This window comes from Onychomys torridus, chromosome 3, assembly GCF_903995425.1.
Source record: "Onychomys torridus chromosome 3, mOncTor1.1, whole genome shotgun sequence".
Classification (NCBI taxonomy): Eukaryota; Metazoa; Chordata; class Mammalia; order Rodentia; family Cricetidae; genus Onychomys; species Onychomys torridus.
Window position 1 is genome coordinate 156,342,221 of NC_050445.1, and position 21,436 is coordinate 156,363,656.

The 21,436-nt window shown below is 46.8% G+C and overlaps 2 protein-coding genes across 10 annotated transcripts in view; one reads left to right on the forward strand and one right to left on the reverse strand.

The window, feature by feature from the left end:
- Window positions 1-8,492, forward strand: part of Irag2 (inositol 1,4,5-triphosphate receptor associated 2) — a 54,625-nt gene extending 46,133 nt beyond the window's left edge. For all 3 annotated transcript variants that reach the window (XM_036180585.1, XM_036180586.1, XM_036180587.1), the window contains 7 exons: window positions 843-990; window positions 2,735-2,778; window positions 4,684-4,746; window positions 4,852-4,901; window positions 5,157-5,258; window positions 7,270-7,377; window positions 7,997-8,492. In XM_036180585.1, the coding sequence (XP_036036478.1) occupies window positions 843-990; window positions 2,735-2,778; window positions 4,684-4,746; window positions 4,852-4,901; window positions 5,157-5,258; window positions 7,270-7,377; window positions 7,997-8,240 (759 nt within the window). In that variant the 3' untranslated portion in view covers window positions 8,241-8,492. The remainder of the gene's footprint in view (window positions 1-842; window positions 991-2,734; window positions 2,779-4,683; window positions 4,747-4,851; window positions 4,902-5,156; window positions 5,259-7,269; window positions 7,378-7,996) is intronic.
- Cfap94 (cilia and flagella associated protein 94) overlaps window positions 8,434-21,436 on the reverse strand; it is a 46,101-nt gene continuing 33,098 nt past the window's right edge. For all 7 annotated transcript variants that reach the window (XM_036180582.1, XM_036180579.1, XM_036180584.1 and 4 more), the window contains 6 exons: window positions 19,263-19,423; window positions 15,507-15,663; window positions 13,348-13,562; window positions 11,213-11,380; window positions 9,729-9,842; window positions 8,434-8,892 (listed from right to left, as the gene is read on the reverse strand). In XM_036180582.1, the coding sequence (XP_036036475.1) occupies window positions 8,620-8,892; window positions 9,729-9,842; window positions 11,213-11,380; window positions 13,348-13,562; window positions 15,507-15,663; window positions 19,263-19,423 (1,088 nt within the window). In that variant the 3' untranslated portion in view covers window positions 8,434-8,619. The remainder of the gene's footprint in view (window positions 8,893-9,728; window positions 9,843-11,212; window positions 11,381-13,347; window positions 13,563-15,506; window positions 15,664-19,262; window positions 19,424-21,436) is intronic.

Below are 21,436 nucleotides of genomic sequence, written 5' to 3' on the forward strand. Positions count from 1 at the left end.
GATCTCCCTTCTGGTCACCTTCTCACCATCTGTATTCAGCCCATGTGCTCACAAAAACCAAGGTGACTCTCAGATCTCAGTTTCACCTCATCCTGTCTTAAGGTTCTGATGGGAGCTGGCATTTCTTCCTAGATGCCTGCCATGATACATCCTGCACTTAGCAACCTCAAAGCCAGGGACTCCCGAACGCTTTCCCACCCATTGCCTCCCTGCCTCAGTCCTAGCAGCACAGGCCACAACTAGTGGGGAATGGGGGGCAGGGGTTCCTCAACATTCCTATCTCCTTCTACATCAATTGTCAAAGAGTACACCAGTGCTCCACCTTCAGACCAGCAAGAATATAGTCATGATTTCTGCTGGTATATCAACCAACTATACCTATATCATTCCCTCTCTCTGCTGTACTAAAACAATGGCTTCCAAAATGGTACTGCTTATGTCAAATCCTAATCCTTCCAACACTATACTCTTTGACAAGCAGCTTGTGCATGTGTGTATCTGTGTGGGTGCATGTGTGTAGCGTGTTTGGGGGGTGCATGTGTATGTGGGTATGTGTGGGTGCATATATGTAGCATGTGTGTGTGGGTGCATGTGTGTGTTGGTGCATGGGTTTGTGTGGGGTGTGGGGGTGTGTATACATGCTTGCTGCAGTGTTGGTGTGGAGGTCAGAGGGCAACTTTGGAAGAACTGGCTTTCTCCTGAAGTATGTGTTGTAGGGATGGAACTCAGGTCTTCAGGCTTGCATAAAATGCTTTTGCTCACTGAGCCACCCTGCCAGTCCTGAATGTCTGTTTTAACTGAGCACTGAGGACAGTGTTGTTAACAGAGGTTGACTCTTGTAGGAAAGCCGTGTGAGCAAAGCAGTAGAAGTGATGATTCAGCATGTCGAGAACTTAAAGAGGATGTATGCCAAAGAGCATACCGAGCTGGAGGAGCTGAAGCAGGCTCTGCTGCAGAACGAGAGGTCCTTTAACCCTCTGGAAGATGAAGGTAACAGCATTCAGATAACAGTGATGTGCTGCTCATGCTTGGTCCCCAGCAGCCATGACTCTTGGCTTACAACAGCCTACAACTCCACCTCCAGGGGATCTGATGCCCTCTACTGGCCTCCATGGGCACTGCACCCACATGCAAGTGAACACACACACACACACACACACACACACACACACACAGAGGGGTTTTTTTGTTTTGTTTTTACTTTTTAGGGTTTTTTTTCTTTTTCTTTTTCTTTTTTTTTTTTTTTTTTTTTTTTGAGATAGAATCTCTTTATATAGCCCTGGATGTCCTAGAACTCCCTATGTTGTCACAGGCTGCCTTCAAACTTAGAGAAGGTATGCACCACCATGCTTGGCCTATGTAGATTTTTTTGAAAGATAATAGTCATGCTTTCCTAACATTTTCTTCTTTCATGCTCTCTTGTTACATACACTGTGGAATAAGATCCTTACATTAAGGTTATATTAGAAAATACCTCATTCTTGGGTATTATATAAAATATCAAGAAAAGACAGACAGACAGTCACAAAGGATCCTATGGTAATACCCTCAAAATTCATTCTATCAATTTAGAGCAGAGACATGGTGCTCGTCCGGAACATTAAATAGACTCGTGTCCAGCCAGGGCGTGTTAGAGCTGGTTTTCTCCACATGTGACATGTGTAAGAACCAACCACTTTCACCAGGCATACTTTGATTCTTGGAGTGAGTGACCCTAGCGCAGTAAGCTGTCGGGTGGATTGGAAGACAGATGAGAACATGTGGTTTCCAGAAATCTTACCATTTTTTAAGATTTGTTTTTCTTTATTTTATGGGCATAAATGCTTGTATGTATGTGCATACAGTGCCCACAGAGGCCAGAAGGACACTTGATCTTCTAGACCTGGACTTAAAGACAGTTGTGAGCTGTCATGTTGGTGCCAGGGACTAAATTGGTATCCTTTGGAAGAGCAGCTACTGTTCTTAACCACTGAACCATCTCTCCAGGCCCACAATGGTTCTGAGTAAACAGAATGCACTTTTCTGAACAGAATTCTTACTTTAGCAGTGTCCCCCTCCTGAAGAGCAGCAGTGTTTGATATTCTTCTGCATGCTAGCAGGCACTGTGGACAACTGCAGAAACATTAAGGCCTGTCTCTTAATGGTTTATATGGGGATTGTTGGGGCTGCAGATGTAGCTCAGTGGTTGAGCACTTGCCAAACATGTAGGAAGCACCTGAGCTCAAGCCTCAATACCACAAAAATAGAATGAAATAAACATATTTATCCTGCTCAGTAGTTCCTAGATGTTTTGGGGGGTTTGTTTTTTTGGTTTTTGGTGTGTGTGTGTGTGTGTGTGTGTGTGTGTGTGTGTGTGTTGTTGTTGTTGTTGTTGTTGCTGCTGCTGCTGCTGCTGCTGCTGTTAGCTTTTTGAGACAGTATCATTCTGTAGCCAAGGTTGGCCTTGAACTCACAGCAATCCTGCTGTCTTAGTCTCCTGCAGAGTCTTCAGTAAACCTTTTCTCACCTTTACTTGACAAAAATGCACATGTGGTTTTTGAAAATGTAAAACTATGGGACCAGAGAGATGGCTCAGTGGTTAAGTTGTTCTTACAGAGTCCCAGCTCCCACACAGTGGCTCCCAACTATCCGTAACTCCAGTTCCAGGGGATTTGATGTGATACACAGTCATACATGCAGGGAAAATATAAAATAATTCTCAGAAAAATTTAATATGAAAATGTTTTCCTTTTAGATGACTGTCAGATTAAAAAACGTTCATCTTCTCTAAATTCCAAGGTAATTACTGATTTTATAATTAACAAATGTTGATGAAATGTTTGTGAAATATTAAGATAGTATTTGAAAGTATGTGTCTTTTACTGAAAATTGTAACCAATTTAAATTCTCATGCATGAATATATACTTGTGTCTGTTTATACAGTTTATGAGGCATACCGTTCCCTTTCCTGTTGTTTATATGTCAATCAAAATGGCCCCACAGCACGAGGAAAGCCAGGGTAGCAGTTTTGTTTCAACCAAAGCAGGGTCCAGGGAAGTGGACCATGGTAGAACAGATACTCAGGATCCCTATAGAAGCGGCTCTGGTCCCAGTGTGGCCTTGAACTAACAGTGATCCAGACAGATCCCTGCCTCCTGAGTGATAGGATTAAAGGCGTGTGCTACCATTGCCTGACCTCTATGTTTACTGCAGTGGCTAGCTTTTTCCTCTGATCCTCAGATAGACTTTACTGGGGGACACAGACAAAATATCACCACACCTAACATCTCTGCTTCAGAGCCAGGTGCGTCCTTCCTGGAAAGCCAAGTCACAGAGCGAGAGAAAAGGTCCAGTCTTGCCCTCTACAGAGCAGCCCCAAAGTCTCCCCCAACACCCCCACTTTTTTCTTGGTGGGAAGTGAGATGGGGACAGCCTTTTTCCTGGGTGTCTCCAGGCCTATCTAAAGAATCAAGTCTTATTGCTGAACAAGAAAGCAAGACGAAGGCAGAGCAAGGTGCAGGCCCACGGGATGCAGGCCCACGGGATGCAGGCCCACGGGATGCAGGCCCACGGGATGCAGGCCCACGGGATGCAGGGCCCACAGGATGCAGGGCCCACAGGATGAGGCCCATAGTCGGAAGGTCCCTGCAGACGCACACCCAGAGGTGTTCCTCACTAATGCCCCAGTTAGTTTCTTGATAGAACCAAGTTGACAATGGACATTAACCATTGTAATTCCTTTAGTTTATTTTCATTTAAAATATTTTTATTCCTGAGTGGTATTTCTTTAAGCTACATAATACTATATAATACTCTCCTATGCAAATCTCAAGGCCTATAAACATATTGATTTGTTAAAATATAACATCTCACTTATGACAGAGTCTAAAAACGTTGGTCTCCCCAAGCAATGCTGAGCCTGGCAGCAGAGGGTTGCCTGCACTAATAGTGAGTTTATGCATAGAATGGCAGTTACCCCAAGCTGCGGGGGTAAGTGGCAACCCTGGGGTGCTGTTGCTTAGTGGAAGACTAAAAGTAGCAGCAGCGTGGTAAATGCTTCAAAAAGTTGCAGGAAAGAACTTTTTAAAAACTTACCATAATGTCTGAGAGAGATGTTTAATCCGATTTGGATATCACACCACGTGAACAAGTAACAAAGCCGCTCAGTTCCCCATTAGTGTGTAATTTTTTATGTGTATTAGTTAAAGCAAATTTAATAAAAGTTTGATGAATTGTAAATTTATTGGGAAAGTTACAAGAGAAGCTATCAGTGCAGTGAATATTGACTTCCTTCGTGAGCTGGAGTTGTCTAAGCATAGAAGTGAGGATAAAAGAAAAGGGAACATTTGGCTAAGTTACAATACAGCTGTCTTCTAGAAAAATATCAGGGAAGTGGTCACAAGTATAAGCATGTTTCTCAACACAAACACGCAGATGGCGATGCAACAGCAAAGGTGTTCGATATACGCTGAAGACAGATAAATGAAACCCAGATAAGAAATATCATTCTTAGCTAGTGAAAGTTACAAATCCAAGGTTGAGGGAGACAGAATATAAATTGGTCAATACTTCTGAAAGGTGATTTCTCCACACAAGATCCTGGAATGCTCACCTGTACCTGAGAGCTGAGCACGGGCAATATGCAGCGTGGCAGAGGATGCAGCTCCCAGAATTCTCTAATTGTACCTCTCTGTCCTGTGCAGCCATCATCTCTGCGGAGAGTGACAATTGCCTCTTTACCCAGAAATCTTGGAAATGTGGGGATGGTAAGTGCATGTGGAGGTCTCTGCCTCAGAAGAAAACTCATCTCTATGACAGAAATGTAATTCCTTCACTGAACTCCTATTTCATTACTTCTCGAACCCCTGAAGGTATCTGGGATGGAAAATAATGACAGATTCGGCCGGCGGTCAAGCAGCTGGTAGGTGTGACTTGTGTCCACACTCTGGGAACCCATGCATGGCAAGCACATGAGCATTTCTAATAACCTTTGTTCAGAGTGTGAGCAGCTCAGACATTAAAGCTGGTATTCAGTCATGGCAGCTGCATTGGAGAATAAGAGTTACCTGGATGTGAAAGGAAAAAAGAAGCCAGTCTAATTTCTGCATTGACTTAAGCAGGAAGGGGACACATAAGCTACAGCGCTGTTTAACATATGGCCATTATCTTTGTGTAGGAGAATTTTGGGGACGAAGCAGAGTGAGCACCGCCCCTCACTACACCGATTTATTAGCACCTATTCCTGGGCAGACGCTGAAGATGAGAAATGTGACCTGAAGTAGGTGACTCATAAAGTGTCTGTTGACCTGATGTGTGCTGAAGCATGCAGAGTGAGGGGCAGGAGGAAGACTCAGACTATGACCACTTTATAAATGTCATTTTGGGACACACTGGCTCCTCTGGCCTTCAGTGTGGCAACACTTTAAGTTAAATAACTCCCTGGAACTTCCCAGATCTGGACATGCCAGGAACAGCCACAGGCTAACCTCACCTCACCGATATCTCATAGCTAGACAGAGGGAGCAAATCAGATGGCAGAACAGCAAGGCATGTAGGCGTGGGTAGACAGGAAGTAAGTCGCTTTGGGAGCTGCAGAGTTGGTGAAGTGAGGTTAGCTGTGGCTGTCCCTAGTCCTCTGATCTTCTCAGGCTCTAACCCCTCTATCTGGCTCCGTGTTTTTAATTTAATAAGACTGCTTAGAAATTCATCTACACGTGCCCATCACCAGAGCCACAAAAGTAAAATCTCTATCACTGTAGAGTACTAAAAACAGAAATGAATACAGAACATTTGCATATAAAACATATGCCCTTTATGACATGCATGTTCATCTGTCTTGTGTAAAGGAGAGTCATTTCATTCTTGGCTTAGCAGTTTTGTCTTTTTGACAAAGGGGGCTGCTATGTATCCCTAGCTGGCCTCAAACTAACAGCAATGCTCCTGTCTCAGCCTCCTGAATGTTGAGTTACAGGTGTTACCACCGTGTCTAGCATATGTTTAGCAAATTTAATGAGTTAAAATATTTTACATGCTTCCATAGTGAAAAGTAGAGGGCAAAGGATGATGTGACTTAATGCCAACCCCCTCCCTCCACCTTACCTGGTCTGTTTTTGTCATCTATTTAAACACCTCCCTCAGGGCTCTCATTTAAGTGATTTTAAACACATTCACTGAGCACCTCCAGCGTACTTGATCACTCCCAAGCACCAGGAAGAGATGACATAGGCATCTCACACATCCCAGGATCTGCAGCATGTGCTCCCCATCTAGTATTGGTGACAGATGTGTTCTGATGATACAGGCATCTCACACATCCTGGGATCCTGTGGCATGGACTCCCCATCTAGTTATGGTGACAGATGTGTTCTGATGACATAGGCATCTCACACAACCCAGGATCCTGCAGCATGGGCTCCTCATCTAGTTAAGGTGATGGATCTGAGCTTCATGGGAAAATGCCAAGTGCTTCCTTCAAAAACTGTTCGCTTATGACTTCATTCCGTCTTTGTATACAGAAGACAGAGATTAAGAAGCTCACAGAATGGTGCTCCCTCCTCCTTCGACACTTTCCTCTGCCAATCATGGGCATCATGAGCTATTTCAAAATTCATATCCAACCAGGAGCTATTAGTTACAAAAGTTTGCTTAGGTGGAAGAAGCCCTCTCTGGGTCATGATCTCTGATACACTCGGTCTAGACACTTCCCAGGGCTCTAAGTACTAGTTTGCCTTGCTCGCATTCAGAATATTTTCATGTGCTTTAAAATTAAGATGTTTAGAGGAATAATGTAATCCAAGTCAGCACTGATCCAAAACACTATCAAAAAGAAACCAGAAGAGCATGTCTGGGACCCCCTGCTCTCAGGCGGCAGAGACAGGAGGATCACTCCAAGTTTGAGGCCAGCCAAGGCTAACCATGAGACCCCGTCTCAAACAAGGGAAAAGATCGACTAGAGAACAGATGCAATGGGCCACTTACAGAAGACATTAGAGTAGGACAGGGAACTGAGTGTTCACTTCAGGAAATGTGCTGTCTACATGCTCTTAAAGTGTGGCTACAGATGTGCACATATGTCCACACTGTTGAGTAGAAGGGTTAAAGATTGACTTGTGATTTTGAATTCTTTCTTGTGGATGTTACTGGCCCACATTCTACACAGAAGTTATTTTAAATTCCCCTAAGTTTGGTGACCTAACATTTAGAATTTGAGCACTTTGAGTTATATACGAAACGTTGGCAGTGTCTAGTAAACATAGCATGTTGTCATTAGTTTCAAAACTTACTTGCAGAACCAGAGATGCCTCTGAACCTCCAGGAGAAGAGGCAGTGGAGAGGACCAGGAAGGCCAGTCTTTCTGAGAAGAGAAGCAGCCCATCCACCTGGGACAGCGCTGCAGTGTAAGCTGCTCAGGCACTGCAGAGGGCGGGAATGGGGACACAGGGCTAGCCACCTCACTCAAACTGCTTTATAGGAGGGCATAGCGGGTGTTATGACTAAGACGAGCCACAGCATGGGGGTGGTGGGGGGACAGTAGCTCCCCTAACCCTGTTTCATGTAGTGCAGGAACTTGACTCTGGAGCCAGGAAGCCTTGGCTCAGTCCCAGGCTCTGGCTTCAGCTGCTGCTTTAAGGACCCAGAGCAAGCCCTCATGTGGGCCGTTCTGTGGAGACCAGGGGAACCACCTTCAGATTAGTGCAGAGGCTAGTGAGGCCAATGTACACTTTGCTTTTCTCTCGTTTCAACTCTAGCACAGAAGGGTACTGGGTTTAGTGGGATCTATCCTGCTTTTCATGGTGAAAGAATGAGATAAATGTCTTAGTACCTATGTCACAGTCTCAGCATCATAGAGGGCTACTCCTTCCTTTCTTAGTTATAAATGGTGGGGAGCAAACTGTCCGCCTAAACCAAGAGGCTCCATCCTAACACACACTGCAGGCAGCCTTGTTGGGGACCTGGGTAGCTAGTCTCCAGGCTCCACACACGGTGACTGCCTCTTCCCTGTGTATTCTCCCACAGCTGCGGCTCGGTGGCTTTGTGGGTCACTCACCTGCAGGCATCCTTCCGAAGGGCCAACAGAGTCCTCTGGCTCTCGCTGGCCTTCACTGTGCTGTCCGCAGCCTTGATGAGCTTCCTCACGGGCCAGTTCTTCCAGACAGCTGTGGAGGCCGCACCCGCACAGGAAGGGAACTCCTGGATGTCTCTAGAACACATCTTGTGGCCATTTACCAGACTCAGGCACAATGGGCCTCCACCAGTATGACTGCAGCATGGCCGAGTGTCCCGTTCTGATTTTAACAGTTTCCTCTGAGATTCATAAATTAGTAACTTTCTAGTAATCATAATGCAAAACCAGGGTTCTCAGAGCTGCTGAGATACTTTAATTCCACAACTACATAGCATAGGGAGGGGACCCCACCTAGGGTATTTTAAATGAGCTTTCTGAGAGAGAGACAGACAGATAGACAGAGTACTTTATTGAAATTTATCGAAATAAAGAACTATTCCAATCTTTATGCAGTGAAGCTTGAATACAGAGTGCTCTCGGGTCGTTTTTAAGTTTGTGATATCAGCCACATGGAGAAATACCTGATTCCTCCCAGGTCTCAGGGTCCCACCAGCTCTTCCACAGGCTGTGAGGACTAGGAATAGCTGAGGACCCGGGTGGACAGTAGCATGTGGCACACTGAGTCAATGAACTGGCAGTTGGAATGCCTGACCCTCTCCATCGCCTCTGCAGAGGCAAAGTCCTTCACCATGTGGTACAAGGTGGAGTGAAACTCAGTGTCCTCCTGGAGGGCCTCGGAGAACACATCACTCTCTTCCCTGATCTTGAGCATTTGTGCCCTGTCACCACTGAACATGAGAAGGCCCCAGAGATGGTCCTCTGCGGCTTCAGCCAGGGCTTCCTTCACCTGAAAAGAGAATCTGGATTCTGAGAATGCCAACACACAATGAAAGTTGCTGCTGAGTACCCAGATCACCTGCCTCAACAAAAGGCTCACTACATAGACCAGGCTGGCTCAGCCTCCCCAGGGCTGGGAGTAAAGGTGCGTGCCTCCACACACAGCTAAGAGCACTCTGTACACTCCAGTTCTGAACTGAGTTAAACCACGAAGCTATATGCATTTTGGTATTTATGCAGCATCTGCCCGTTCATTCTTGAGACAAATGTTACCCAGGTCTGCTCTGGAAGCTGAGGGGATGGTGGGATACCCCATCCAGAGACACTGATGCACCATTTAGACCCAGCTCTCAGGAGAAAGAAACATGGCTGCTTTATGCTGACGTATTCATTGCTGAGCCTTGTGGTAGGAGGAGGTAGGGTGGGTAATAGCTCAGTGGTGGAGCATACATACAGTATGTATGAGGTTCTGGCTTTCAGTCTAACTCAGAAAAATTCAATCAACCTTGAGTTTGAAAACAGTGTCTTTTCTACATGTCAACAGTAATGTGTGAGGAAGTTACACGACAGGCCTGACCTCCGCAGAGGACCATGGACCACAGATACTCACACACATGGTTCCCCCTTGGTTCTGGAGTCAACACAGATGTAAGGTCACAGCATTTGATATCATAGTGGGTAAAGAAGGCACAGTCTTTCAATGGGCTGACAAACCAACACTCAGAATTTCGAAACAATGTTCTGAATGTCGATTTCACCTCTTTTAGAGGTGAAGGCGGCTATACTCATTCTTGAGTGTTTTCTCTTTGGAAGACAAAGCAGTTTTATGGGTTTTGCATACTGTACCCTAAACACAACTCTCGTGGAATTGCAGACCATGTTCCACTTGCTCCAGCTAAACGCGAAAGCAGAGCTTAGTAGGGCCATTTGCCGATAGGCCTTCATTTCCACCAGGGGGACCTGTCCAGAGGGACATAAGCACAGTCAGTCTCAGAGTGTTCCACCAAGCTTCTTCTCCATCTTTCCTCAGTTCCAATTTTAAGTCAGATTCTCTGACTCCACTCTCAAAATCAGACAATGGCTTCCCCTTCTGCACACTCCCTGAAGAACGGTGTCCACAAAGCTGAGCTGACCACAGCGCTGCACCCTGCCTAGTCTCCCAGTTCCTGGCTCCTCGGCCTCCTGCCTGCAGGCCACAGACCTGCCAGGCTGCTGCTCCCTTAGGAGGCCTGGCTGCAGCTGCGCTTTCTACCTAGAAAGAGCCCCACTCCACCCGGGGCCCAGACCCTGGGGGCTGCACACCTTACTCTCCAGCTTTGGCTACCACACCCCTTGAGTCCAGCCCCCTCCTCAGCAGCTTGCTGACTACTCCACTGCCCCACTCTTCATCTGGTTTGGTTTGTTTTTTCCCACAGCACTTTTTACCGTTCTAATTGTAAGGCCACTTCAGTTACGCTGCTTTGTGTGCTAGAACAGTTCCCGGGCAGGGGCTGTCTACAGACAGGAGCAGGGCCGTGCAGTTAACTGTGTCACTGGGTCCTTAAAACCGACTTGTGCTGCCGGAGGTGGTGGCTAATCCCAGCATGCGGGAGGCAGAGCCAGGTGGATCTCTGTGAGTTCAAGGCCAGCCTGGGCTACAGAGCAAGTTCCAGAACAGGCACCAAAACTACACAGAGAAACCCTGTCTCAAAAAACCAAAACCAAAACAAAACAAAACTGATTTGTTCTACCTAAGCATTTATGTCCATACCCTTAGGTACATGATTGACAAGTGTCACAGGATTATTGACAGGTGAAAAGACACCAGAAAGTGGCAGACATGTTCTCCAGTATAGAACACTTCTGTCTACAAACACGCCTTCCATGATTCAGAGCACCTGTATTTTCATTTATTATAATTTATTTATTACACCAGGCACTCTAGTGTCAGGCTGGCTGCTAGAACAAGCCAAAGGTCCTGTTCTCTAGGAGCCTCAGATTCATGGAGGGTCTTATGAACTGAATCCCTGTGAGGAGCACAGAACAGCACACAGACATGGGGACTGTGCTGAGAAACCATGAAGGAAATGGTTTTGCAGGCTGGTGGTCTGTGTGTGATTGGTGAGAAAATACAGCCCCACTGTGACTCAGCACTGGAAAAGGGAAGAAAATACGATGAACAGTAGCTGGGCTTGCTTTTGCTAAAAGTGACCATGTGGATGACAGGTCACTACTACAGTCTAATTCTTCAGAAGATTATTAAATCGGAGGGAGCCCTAGGTTTTCCCTTCCCCAAAGTTGAATCGCAGCAGCTTTCTAGGTTCCCACTGTATTAGAGAGATTCACTTTGCCTTGTTGTTGACGACCACATAAAAATGAGAGTATACAGTCGGGAAGATGTTCAACCCTGCTTCCTTCATAGCCAGAATGAAGGGTATGGGTGTCATCCATTTTCCTTCTAAATGAGACAAATGCTCTTGGCTCCTCAGTTTGACTGAAGCTAACATGCAGAGGTTCTCCTAAATTTCAAGGAGAGAAAAGAAGCCAATCAGTATTATTCCAAGTCTAGCTTTCTCACTGTGCTAGTTCTGAAATCATACACCACTCTACAATTAAACAATGCATCTGCTATGGGCCTCAAGGTCCCATCACCTCAGGGACCCATCACCCCTCAGGCACTCACTAACTTCCTAGGCTCTCTGGGTACTTGAGGGATTAGAAATGGTGTCTTGGATCTAGTTTATAAAATGTTAGAGCACTCTATGTTCATTCTGAATTAAAGTAGCCACTAAAACAATCATGGCTGTACTTTCAGGACCTATTCTTAGTTTTGGTGGTTTGTTTTTTTGAGCTGAGGATCGAACCTGGGGCCTAGCGCTTGCCAGGCAAGTGCTCTACCACTGAGCTAAATCCCCAACCCCTTATTCTTAGTTTTTAACATATGTGAGATTTAACATCCTGCCAACTGTCCAGTTTAGAAGAGGCACAAAGTTTGTACTTCTCTATTCTTAATGCTAATAGTACTGACTACTTAACCTGCTGTATCTAAAAGATCAGTATCTACTTAGTGTGAAATTGAGGTCAGTTGATTTTTTCCACACCAAATGCTCAAAACCCAACATGCATTTCTCCATTGTGCAAGTCAGTTTGAACCTGGTGCATCTTATTTAAGAGCTTAATTGCCACAGCAGGGAACAACCTGTAAAACCTGACACTCTACTGAAAGAGACGGAACACACACAGCAGGGGCTCCCTTATGGACCCGACCAAGCACAAACCACACCCTAACACCTTTCTTCACAGAGATCCTTTATCAAGCAGGGAAGAAAGGTTAAAGCAGCTGCTTTCTGACTCAGAAAAACAGCAGCAAATGACCTTGCAGGTGTGATTTCTAAGAGGCAGAAAAAGGTGCGGTCCGTATTAGGATGGTCTAGGACATGGCACTATATTTTGATTGGACATGTTAATTAGGTGAACCAAAGGGAGCTTTTGATTGCAGGACTTCAATATTTTGATACCTGGACCATGGCAGTCAGCCTCAGGAGGAGGAAGTGGCCGAATAAGGGAATAAGCCTTGGTGGCTGGCTTTAGGAATGTGATCTAACAATGTTTAGCAAGGCAGAGGGAATGGGGAGAAGGGCAAGGCCTGCTAGAGTCATGTCTGCCATGCTCGAGCTGGCCAGAGTCCCTTCATATATGTCAGTCTCTGCCATAAGACTAGAGTTCCCTGCACTTGGACAGGATGGTTGGGAGCCGGGCAGGGAGGAGGCCAGGCTGGGCAGAGCAATACCCTGTACACTCTCAAGAAAGCCAATGATTCCTAAAAGACAGAGGGCAGGCTGCCTGTGTTTTGAGGGCCTGACAAGTCACCTAATGACCCCACAGAGACTTTGCTTTGTTTGCTTGTTTGAGACAGGGTCTCACAGCATGGCTCTGGCTGGCTGGAACCTCTGCCCCTAGTGCTGGGACTAAAGGTGTCTGCCACCATGCCTGTCCCATGTGGGTTTGAAGCCTGATGGTCTATTAGTATTTCTACTGTATTTAGAAGGGTTTCAGCTCTTAAAACTACTTAATTTTGCATATCACAAACTCACCAGTGATTGTAAGTGACTGAGGGTTACACCCTCGCCATAAGTGTTTTAATACATCTCCATGCTGCCTAAGAAAGTCCCTTAGGCCTCTGTGCAGTGGGTCTTCGGGCCTCTCTGCTGGGGCTTCCAAGGCTGTGGCCTTTCTGAGGGGCAGTAGTTCCGTTCAGCAAGACAAGCCTTAGAGAAGTTCCTGAGACAAGGACGAGGACACCAGACCCAGGAGAGGCTTGCTGGGATGACTGTCCCATCCTAGTAACCGGGCAACAAGCTAGAGCCTCCATCTTACACAGTGTTGCTCATTTCCCCAAGAACTTAGAAGCCATAGCTCCGGGACGTTTCACATGTGTGCTTGTGGACACACTACTCAACCCACAGGCCGCTGTGAAGTCACCCACCTTGATGTGAATCTGGAGCTCAGTGAAAAGCGAAGTCACAGTCATGAGGACTCTGTTCACACCCAGGGGTCGCAGTTCCCAGGACTGGTATGGCATATTAATATGGGCATCTTGAATCAAGGTCACAGGGCCCAAAGTATCCAAACAGAAGCTTATGAGTCTGTCTTCTCGACTGTAAAAAACCTCGCTAATGCCATCTGTTTTCCACATTTTACCTTCACAACAGAAGATGGGACATTAGTTTCATGTCTTTCCTATAAAAATGAGTTTAAAACAGCGAAGTACATGTGCTGTGCACTAAGTGGTTTTCTGTAGTAAGACTCTCAAGGAAAAGCTCCCCCTGCTGGGAGATCCCTGCCCCCAAGGTCCAGTCCAAACTCCAGCATGTTCCACATGACACTGTCCCTTGCCATCTCTCACACCTCTTTTCAGCCCCCTCTCCTGCCTGTGCCCGTGAGCATGCTGCCATCCTTCCCTAACCTTATACAGAGGATCTTCACCTGTTTTATTTTTTAAAATGTTTATCTTTTGTTTGCGATTATACTTTCAGGGATCGTTTCCAAGTTTGTTATTTATTTTATATGTTATTTATGTTTTGCCTACATGCAATGCCCACAGAAGCCAGCAGAGGGCACCAGCTTTCATGGAACTGGAGGTAACCGATGGATTTGTGAGTGGCCATGGAGGTGCTCAGGACAGACCCCAGGTTCTCTGCAAGAGCAGCACTCTTCACCACTGAGCCTCCCAGCCCTTTCACTTCTGTTTCAACAGCTGTCAATTCTCCTGTTTATAAGCGTATACTCTTGCTTTGAGGACAGGGATGTCACTGCAGCCATGCCCCTGATGCAATGAGACAGTTCTTAAACCCCTCCCAACACGACCCTTATGTGCACTCCCTTGAATGTTCATTTGCAGATTCACCTCTAAGATTTCCTGTCCACACATCACAGAAATGCTCTCATACTGTAGGTGGCACCCTTTGTCTCTTACAATCAGTAAAGAAGATCCAGTTTAGAAGTGGGGAAAGCCCTGGCCATGGTAGCATCCCAGCACTTGGAAAATGGAGGGGGGGGGGGCTCTTCAGTTTGAGGCCAGCCTGGGCTATTTCTTAGCTCAAGGCCATTTTGGGCCTCAACAAACAACAACAAAAAATCATTTAGTGAAAAATGCTTCAGATAAACATTTCACTGAACAGGATGGATGCAAGTCTACCACATAAAAGATTTCCAGCACTGGTCATTAGTAAACAAAATAGAACCATTGTTCAGGACCACATCACACACACTAGACAGATGATGATGAGCTGGGGGTGTGACATGAACAGAACTTGAAAAATGTGCAGTCATGTCGAGAAACGGGTGACATTCCTTGCCACGTAGCTGCACATGGCTGCACGTGTAGATCAGGGGACAACTTTCAGGTGTTGGTCCTCAGCTGTCACCTTCTTGAGGCAGAGTCCCTCATTGTCAACTGTGCAGGCCAGGCTGACTAGCCGGAGAGATTTGGGGGTTCTCTGGTCTCCATCTCCCACCTCACTGTAGAGCATGGGGCCTAGAGATGTGTGCTACAGTGCCTCGCTTTCCACGGGCTCTGGGGATTCAAACCCGGCTCCTCCTGCCAGCTGCCAGCGTAGGCAGGTGCTTTGTCCGCTAAGCCTTCTCTCCAGTCCAGTGTGGGCTAGATGAGAGAAATAATCAGCAGCATCACTCTTAAAGTGACTCTTCTGGGCTAGCATGATGTAGCATGGCGGCTAGAAGTGCTTGCTGCCAAGCCTGACAGTGTGAGTTTGGATCTCTGGACTCCACAGGGTGGAAGGAGAGAACTGACTCCTGTAAGTTGTGATTTGCCCCCCATGAGTGCTGTGGCATGCGCACGCCCCTCCACCCAAACAGGCCAATAACAAGTGTAAACTACCCAAGTTCTGGCTGGAATTTCAGAGGGTATAGCACCTCCCAGCTTTTGAGGCCATGGGCTCCATCCCAACCTTTGAGGGGTAGAAGCAGGAAAACAAGAAGTTTGGGGCCATCCTTGACTACACCTTGGGTTGGAGATCAGTCAGGGTTTACAAGACCCTGTCTCAAAACCATGGAAGACGGAGGGAGGGCCACCTGCTGTGGTCACTGGCATTACCCTCCTTGCTGGCTGAGGCATGGCTGTACCTTCTGCATCCCACCTTATGACCTTGGGATCCTCAAAGAAGATTACATTCTCATGGACCTCCAGTGTGATCTCTATGGGTGGAAAGGCATTTTCTGGATCGGGTTCTTCTGTGGTTTCTGGAGGATATGTAAACCTCTGTAATCCTTCTTGACGTATCTTTTAAAAATGACCAGAATGAGGAAAATTAGAAGGTGGAGGCAACAGCCAGGCACATCTGTCCCTAACAAGCTCTGCTCACTGTCACACCTGTCCCTAACAAGCTCTGCTCACTGTCACACCTGTCCCTAACAAGCTCTGCTCACTGTCACACCTGTCCCTAACAAGCTCTGCTCACTGTCACACCTGTCCCTAACAAGCTCTGCTCACTGTCACACCTGTCCCTAACAAGATCCGCTCACTGTAACACCTGTCCCCAACAAGTTCTGCTCACTGTCACACCTGTCCCCAACAAGCTCTGCTCACTGTCACACCTGTCCCCAACAAGCTCTGCTCACTGTCACACCTGTCCCCAACAAGCTCTGCTCACTCACTGTCACACCTGTCCCTAACAAGATCCACTCACTGTCACACCTGTCCCTAACAAGCTCTGCTCACTGTCACACCTGTCCCTAACAAGCTCTGCTCACTGTCACACCTGTCCCTAACAAGCTCTGCTCACTGTCACAGGCATCTACAGAAGTAGGAGATATCAGAACACAACTCAAAATAAATGTTTGATGAGAAAACATTGCCAAACTTAACCACAACCACAGAGCTTCCTATAGGCCAGGCTCCAGAACATCTCAAGCCCTGTGACAAGCCTGTATTCCACAGAGCCGATAACCAAGGCACAAGAGTAATCATGACACCTGCTGAAGACCACAAGACTTCAAATTCACAGCAACACGCAAATGCCTCTGGTGGGACCCTAAGTCACTAGGTCTAGTGTTTTGATGAGGGACCCTGGGCAATAGAATGGAAGTGTGGGTGCCCCCTGGGCAGCACAGGAAGCAGTGGGTGAAGGTCTCCAGCTGACAGCCGATTCCTGAGGCAAGGCAGGGCTGTGAACCTTTGAATCAACAGGGAGAGAAGGCACCAAGGGAAGATGAAAGTTAGGAAATCTAGGAGAATATTCTCATGGGATACAGGAAATGAAGAGCCTTGCAGCCACAGCCAGGCATGCCGGAGAATTCTGTGGAGTCCGGTGCTTGATACAAAGAGGTGAGGCAGGACACTGACCGAATTCAACAACAACAACAACACATTTTTGGATAATTTCTTGAAAAGCTTGTCTTGGGCTGAGCCTTCCTGTGGATAAAGAGTTTTGAAGGCCTGCCTTCACTGAGGGATGTCTTTTTCTAGATGAGCACTCTGCCACTGAGCTATACCACCAGCCCCAAAGGGATGATTTTTCTTAGTTTGCCACGAGTGTGCAGACCACATTATCTCCCTTAGATTTGCTCTTATTCATGGGGAAGAAAGGAAAGGAAAGGCCTGATCAAAATCAGCTGGGCAAAGAGTCCAATGGATGAAACCCAGGTATACATACACACAGCACATAAAACGGTGCATGGCACACCTGCACTATTAAATCTTGCTGGGAGTGATCAGGAAAAAAACATTTGCATGGACTTGGAAGTTATCACCAAACACTTATAGGCATGCGGTCTGCCAAGCCAAGTCCACTAAGCACTGAACTATGGTGATTTTGTTTTTGTTTTTGTTGTTTGGTTTGGTTTGGTTTGGTTTGGTTTGGTTTGGTTTGGTTTTTTAAGAGAGTTTCTCTGTGTAGCTTTGCACCTGTCCTGGATCTCACTCTGTAGGCCATGCTGCCATCAAACTCACAGAGATCCTCCTGCCTCTGCCTCCCAAGTGCTGGGATTAAAAGCATGCGCCACCACCACCCATCACTGTGGTGATATTTTATCTGTGTCCCCCCAATAAAGCTTACTTGGAGATCAGAGAAAAACTCCAGCCACTATATTAAACATACAAGTAAGGCAGTGGTAGCACATACCTTTAATCCTAGCATTCGGGAGGCAGAGATTCATGCAGATTTCTGTGAGTTCAAGGCCACACTGGGAACAGAGTCAGGCATGGTGACACATGTCTTTAATCCCAGCACTAACCATGGAGGTCTGGAGGTCTGCACAGACAGACAGGAAGTGATGGAGCTGGGTGGAGAGAGGAAGCGAGATGGCAGGGACAGAAAGGCATATAGGCGTGGGTAGACAGGAAGTAGGTGTCTCTGGAGGCTGAGGGTTGATAAAGTGAGGTTGGCTGTGGCTTGTCCTCGTCCTCTGATCTCTCAGTTTTCATCCCAATATCTGGCTCCGGGTTTTTATTAATAAGACCATTTAGCAGTTCGTCTACACTGAACCGACAAGTAGAAGACAGCTTGTTTTGTGGGGTTGGGGTTTGAATACAGGGCCTTGTTTAAACCCAAGCCTTTGAATTAAGACTTTGGCCTAATTCTTTGGAGACATTCTGAGAAGGGCTGAACAAGTGGTCGGTTGACCGGGCATGGTTAAGAGCTCATCTACCTTCCCGGTATTGAGCATGGGAGCAGGGAATTAAACAAACAAACAAACAAACAAACAAACAAAAAAAGCCACTTTTAAAAAAAAGTTTTGTTTCTTAGATATAAGAAATACTTTCTTTTGGAGTTATTTATAGGTTAGAGCAACTTCCAGTGCAGGAGGTCATAGTTGGGACCAGTTAGCACATGCTAAACCAACCCACTAAAAATGATAATAAATGAACCAGAACAGTGTACACTTGTAATCTCAGCACTTGGGAGGCTGAGGCAGGGGGACCCCACAAAAACCTGGCTATGAAGTAGGCTGAAGGGAAGTCTGAGGTTCCTAGTGAGACCTTGTCTCAGAAAGCAAAACAAACAAACTATAGACGGACATACACCAGGTCCTTACAGGAGGGGTGTGCGAGATGGGGCAGCTCCCACAGAGTAATCCAAGCCTGGGGGCCCAGCACAGGGTGACAGCTGGGAATTCCTGTCACTGGTGTCCTCGGGGTGCCATGTGCCAGCAGTCCCAGCCTCCACTGACTCAGTGGATCTGAGGCCACCCACCACTATGATATTTGCAGACATCCCCAGGTGCTGCTCTTTCCTAACGGCCAGCCTGTTCATGGATGTTCTCTAGATGATTCACACAGATGCTGCCAGCCCTCAGAGCATGTGCTGTGAAAACCTCATTCTGGGTTTTTGGCAGTCCTGAGGGTCACACTCAGAGTGTCACCCATGCCAGGAGCATGCTCTACCACTGAGCTGAACCCCAGCCTAGGAATTTCTGATTTAGTGACTTATGAACTTGCTTTTCTAGAAAATTCCCCAGTGACCACAGAGGTCCTTGAAGCTTCTGTAAGCATGGAACTAGAGTAGACTGGGCAGCTGTGACCCCTGGGACGTCCCCCTACTGCTGTCCTCCATAAGCACACCTGAACTAGAACATAGGCATGCCCACAGTTTTCTACAGAGGTCTCAGGGCCAAAGAAGAAGGCTGTGAGGTTCTCAGAGTTAGGGCAGTCTAGCAAGGTGAAAATGGTTACCACCTGGCCATTTCACAGAAAATCAGTATTTGCCAAGCTCTGATGCAGACGAGCAGTATTATGGATCAGTCAGCACTTTGGGGCATTAGTATTGTAGGTTTACAGGAAAGAATTTCTCCAACAATGGGACCAATGTGCATCAGACGCCGAGATCATGGGCAGTGGAGTAAAATGATTTCACCTGTGGTTCACTCAGAGACGTCTCCTACCTCGACTAGCACCCAGCCCTTCACTGGTTTGCACTGAGGGGGCAGCTCCAGGATGTCCAGGTGGTACACTCCGCCCAGGGTAGAGAAATGGCACAGGTCCACCTCCTTCTCCTCAGTGGTTTGTGGAAACTCCACGGTGTTCTCTACCAGGCGCAGCTGTGCTAAAATAAACCACAGATAGTGCAGTTTCAGATCAGACTGGAGCGTCTTGTGGTTTTTGTTTTTTTGGTTTTGGGGGGGGGGCATGTGTGTGTGAAAACAAAATCCTAGGACTGCTGAGGGAGGTTTGTCTTTGGGTACTACACTTCATGCATGGTTCTTAAAGTGTCTCACTAGCCAGCCTTGAGGGGAGCAGGTGTGTGTTTGTGTGTGCATGTGTACGTGTGTGCGCACGTGAGTGCGTGAATGTGCATGTATGCATGTGGGGGGGGGGCAGGAAGGGCTCTGTTTGCAGCACACACTAGCATTGTAGGAGGCTACATATAATAAGCATGTATTACTGGTAAAATTGTATTTCATAAAAAAGTTTGACCAAAAATTGATAATTACCAAACTAAGTCCTTAAAATTGGACATTATCTGACTGAAAATCCAAAGAAGATGGTGGGAAGTTCATGGTGGAAAAGTAGATTTTGGCCCATGTTTCAAGTGAAAAAATGGCTATTTCAACAGAAATAGGCCCAGCTCATAGAAGATCCAGGGAAGTGAAGAAGTAGGAATTCTGTGGGATCCTATTATCTAGCAATCTGCTCTCACCCCAAGGCAGTCAGCCACTTACAAACGTCACCCTGAGCAGTGGCTAGACTTTAGTCTGCAGACTGATACAGATGTGTGGTGCACACCTCCAGCTCAGTTCTCAGGAGGTGCAGGCAGGGGGATCCACATGGTAAGTGCTGGGCTAGCCAGGGCTGGGCAATGTGACCCTGCCCTTCCCCCAAAGCTAACTAATATATACAGTCCAAGTTTCTTCAAGCATAAAATCTGTATAGTGTCAGTACTGTGTGGTAGAGCTGGGCAGGAGAATGTGTAGGTACAGGTAGAGCTAGCAGAGGGCAGACACGGGATTGTAGTGCCATTTGCTCCCAAAAGAGACACAGCAGGGGCCCCACCTGTCTCTTTGGTGAATGTTTAACAAACTTCACTCTTTAACTTTTTTTTGAGACAGGGTTTCACTGTGTAGTTAGGTGTTAAGACTTGCTCTGTAGACCAGGCTGGCCTCTAACTTAGAGATCTACCAGCCTCTGCCTCCCAAATGCTAAGATTAAAGGCCTGTGCCACCACGGTCCAGCTAACTTTTAAATGTATTTAATTTATAGTTTATTGGCCTAAAAGGAAGCCAGAAATCCTGCTGGGCTCAGCTGTGGACGGTGATGACATCTCTGACAGGGGTCACCACGCAGGGAACTGTGGTGTGGATGGCAGGAGGCCCACCTACTCTAGCGTCACGGGTCTAGAAAGAAGAAAAACCTTACCTGGCGTGGCCACAGAAACATTCCAAAGATGGCAGGGTGGAGCTCGACAAGTAGGCTGCTTGTTTTGTATGTACAAGGCCTGGGGTTCGACCCTCAGCACCACAGAAAGCTTGCTTGGGAGCCCAGCATTGGGAGGTGGAGCCAGGTGGATCAGAAGCTACCTAAGTCTAGGGTTTGAGACCAGCCTGGGCTACATTTTCACTGCCTCAGAATATATAAATAACTGAATAAAAGAATACAAAGATTTAAGAGTGTTAGGAAATGTAAGGAGGCAGACGGAGGTTTGTTAAGACAAATAAGTTTGGAAGTATACAGGGCAGGTCCTTTGACATCACTGAAAGGGAGCAGTGACAGCTAAGAGGACAGGCATCTGAGCCAGGCGGTATGGCGACGCCTCTAGTCCCAGCACTCGGGAGGCAGAGCCAGGCGGACCTCTGTGAGTTCGAGGCCAGCCTGGGCTACAGAGTGAGCTCCAGGAAAGGTGCAAAGCTACACAGAGAAACCCTGTCTCGAAAAAACAAACAAACAAAAAGAGGACAGGCATCATCAGACAAAAGCCAGCCACGTGATCACCTTCACCTACCTACAGACCAAGACTGTGAAGTGTGGTGACATATTATGTACCCTAATAAAATTTACCTGAAGATCAGAGAACAGAACAAGCCACTAGATTAAACATAGAGGCCAGCATTGGTGGCACACC